General features: G+C 39.4%; 1 protein-coding gene across 1 annotated transcript in view; it reads left to right on the forward strand.

Moving 5' to 3' along the window:
* Positions 1-221: 221 nt before the first annotated feature.
* Positions 222-3,002, forward strand: part of LOC140960981 (uncharacterized) — a 5,380-nt gene continuing 2,599 nt past the window's right edge. The window contains exons 1-3 of the mRNA XM_073419308.1: positions 222-933; positions 1,165-1,671; positions 2,077-2,684. Coding sequence (XP_073275409.1) covers positions 222-933; positions 1,165-1,671; positions 2,077-2,684 — 1,827 coding nt within the window. The remainder of the gene's footprint in view (positions 934-1,164; positions 1,672-2,076; positions 2,685-3,002) is intronic.

Here is a 3,002-nt window from a genome sequence, read left to right on the forward strand (position 1 = left end):
CTATCTATGTTAAAGTGAGCATATGTGTAGGATATGCCTCCTAAGAGAAAGTATATTGAAGGGGATGATAGGACCTCTACGATCGATAAGACTGTGAAGGTTGTAGATGAATTCAGTAAGTTATTGAAGGAGCAAGCAAAAGTACATGGTGAGCAAATCCAACAGTTATGAGCATGCACATCTCGACTCAGGATCGTGGTCGTGGAAGAGTTCAAGGCACAATGGAAAGTTCTGAAGATGGTGCTTACGATCGTTTCAAGCGTATGAACCCTCCTGATTTTATTGGTGGTCCTGATCCACTAGTGGCTCTTGAATGGGTCAAGTCATTGGAGGCCATCTTCGATTACTTGAAGTTCACTGATCAAGAAAAAGTTAGTTGTGCTGTGTTTATGTTGGTCAAAGCTGCTCGTATTTGGTGGGAAGCCACCAAAGTTACTGTCAATGTTCGTGAACTGAAGTGGAACGAGTTTAAAGAGTTATTTTACGCCAAATACTTTTCACGTGAAGTAAAAGCCAAGAAGGTGAAGGAATTTCTGGAATTGAAGCAGGATGCTTTGTCTGTTACTGAATATACGTTGAAGTTTGAGGAAGTATGTGTTTTTGTTCCTTTTATTGCTGAGAATGATAAAGATAAAGGAGAACACTTCCTTCGTGGGTTGAAGCCAGAAATTCGAAGGGATGTGCATATGTCCAAGGTAGTCATGTATCAAGATATCGTGGAGCGAGCTTTGCTTGCGGAACATGATGAGCAAGAAATTGAGAATGAGAGGCAATTAAGAGGGCAAGCTTTCCAGGCTAGCGGACAAGGTGCAAATGCAAATGTTCGTGGTGGCCACAAAGTTAAGGGTAAGATGGAGCAGCGCTATAAACCTCCTGTACCTTCTTCTGATACTGAACGACCGGTATGTCCTAATCGTGGAAAGTCACACAAGGGTGAGTGTTTGGTGGGTAGTGGACGATGTTTTAGATACAAGGAGATGGGGCACACGGCACTGAAATGTCCTCTCTCCTCAGGCAAAGGAAAAGTCCAGGGCAGAATTTTTGCTATGACGAAGGAAAGTGTTAATCCTGATTCTTCTGTGATATCAGGAAATATTTTAATCTATGGCAAAGAAGCAATTACATTGATTGACACTTGTGCAACCCATTCTTTTATGTCTGAAGTGTTTATGCATTCTATATCTGTGGAACCTACTGTTATGCCATTGTACTTTACTATTATGTTGCCTTATGGTGATGAGATTTTTCCTACAAGTATTCTTAAGGCATGTCCCGTACAGCTGGGTACGAGATTGTTGTTTGCTGATATTATTGTTATTTCGATGGTTGCATTTGATGTTATATTGGGTATGGATTGGTTATCCTCTTATCGTGCAGTAATTGATTGTGTGGGAAAGACCGTGAAGTTTGTAATTGATGATCATGAGAGTAATTCAATTGTTGGTTTAGGTTCATCGATAAGTACTCCCATTATTGCTTGCTTGCAAGCTATTAAATTGTTGAATAAGGGATGCACTAGTTTTCTGGCCTTAGTATTAGATGTAAATAGCGACAGTAATGTGCCATTACAGAATATTGAAGTGGTTCAGGAATATCCTGACGTATTTGCTGATGATGTGCCTGGTTTACCTCCTGATCGTGAGGTAGAGTTTGTTATTGATTTAAGTCCAGGTATAGCCCCAATTTCCAAAGCCCCGTACAGAATGGCTCCAACTGAGATGAAAGAACTAAATAATCAATTGTAGGAGCTATTAGATAAGGGTTTTATCCGTCCTAGTTCCTCGCCATGGGGAGCTCCGGTTTTGTTCGTGAAAAAGAAGGATGGATCGTTAAGATTATGCATTGATTATCGAGAACTCAATAAGGTAAATATTAAAAATAAATATCATTTACCCAGAATCGATGATCTATTTGATCAATTACAAGGAACCACTGTGTTTTCAAAAATCGATCTTCGATCCGGATATCATCAATTGAAAGTAAAAACGGAGGACATACCAAAGACTGCTTTTAGAACGAGGTATGGACATTATGAATTTTTGGTGCTGTCATTTGGATTAACTAATGCTCCTTCAGTGTTTATGGATTTGATGAATATTGTCTTTAAGCCATATTTGGATGCTTTTGTGATTGTGTTTATTGACAACATTTTGATATATTCAAAGACACGAGAACTTCATAGGGAGCATTTGAAGATCGTGTTACAGACATTGAGGGGAAGGCAATTATATGCGAAAATAAAGAAATGTGAATTTTTGTTAGAGCAAGTGGCGTTTTTGGGCCATATCGTGTCAACATCCAAGATTGAAGCTATCAATCAATGGTCCATTCCAAAGACAGTTTCCGAGGTACGGAGTTTTCTTGGTTTGGCAGGGTATTACAGACGATTCATAGCGGATTTCTCGAAAATAGCTTTGCCATTGACGAGCTTAACACGAAAAGCTATCAAGTTTGAATGGACCATAGAATGCCAACAAGCATTCCAAACTTTAAAACATAAGTTAACTTCTGCCCCTGTGTTAGTACTTCCTTGTGGTACTGAGGATTTTGTTGTGTCTACTGATGCTTCAAAGCAGGGGTTAGGTGCTGTGTTGATGCAACGTAGGAAAGTGATCGCTTATGCTTCTCGTCGGCTAAAAGAATACGAGAAGAATTATCCCACGCATGATTTGGAGTTGGCGGCTGTAGTTTTCGCCTTAAAGATTTGGCGGCTCTATTTATATGGTGAGAAATGTTAAATTTTTACAGATCACAAAAATTTGAGTTATTTGTTTTCACGGAAAGAATTAAATATGAGGCAGCGGAGGTGGTTGAAACTAGTGAAATATTATGATTGCACCATTATCTATCATCATGGAAAAGCTAATGTTGTTGCGGATGCTCTAAGCCGCAAATCCAGTTAGTTATTGGGTTCATGATTCAGAAACCGTTGTTACTTGATCTGCAAAGGAACGAAGTAACAGCTACCAGTCTTCAATTGGAATGGCACCCTACGAAGCTTT

This window comes from Primulina huaijiensis, chromosome 16 (assembly GCF_012295235.1).
Source record: "Primulina huaijiensis isolate GDHJ02 chromosome 16, ASM1229523v2, whole genome shotgun sequence".
In the NCBI taxonomy this organism is placed as follows: Eukaryota; Viridiplantae; Streptophyta; class Magnoliopsida; order Lamiales; family Gesneriaceae; genus Primulina; species Primulina huaijiensis.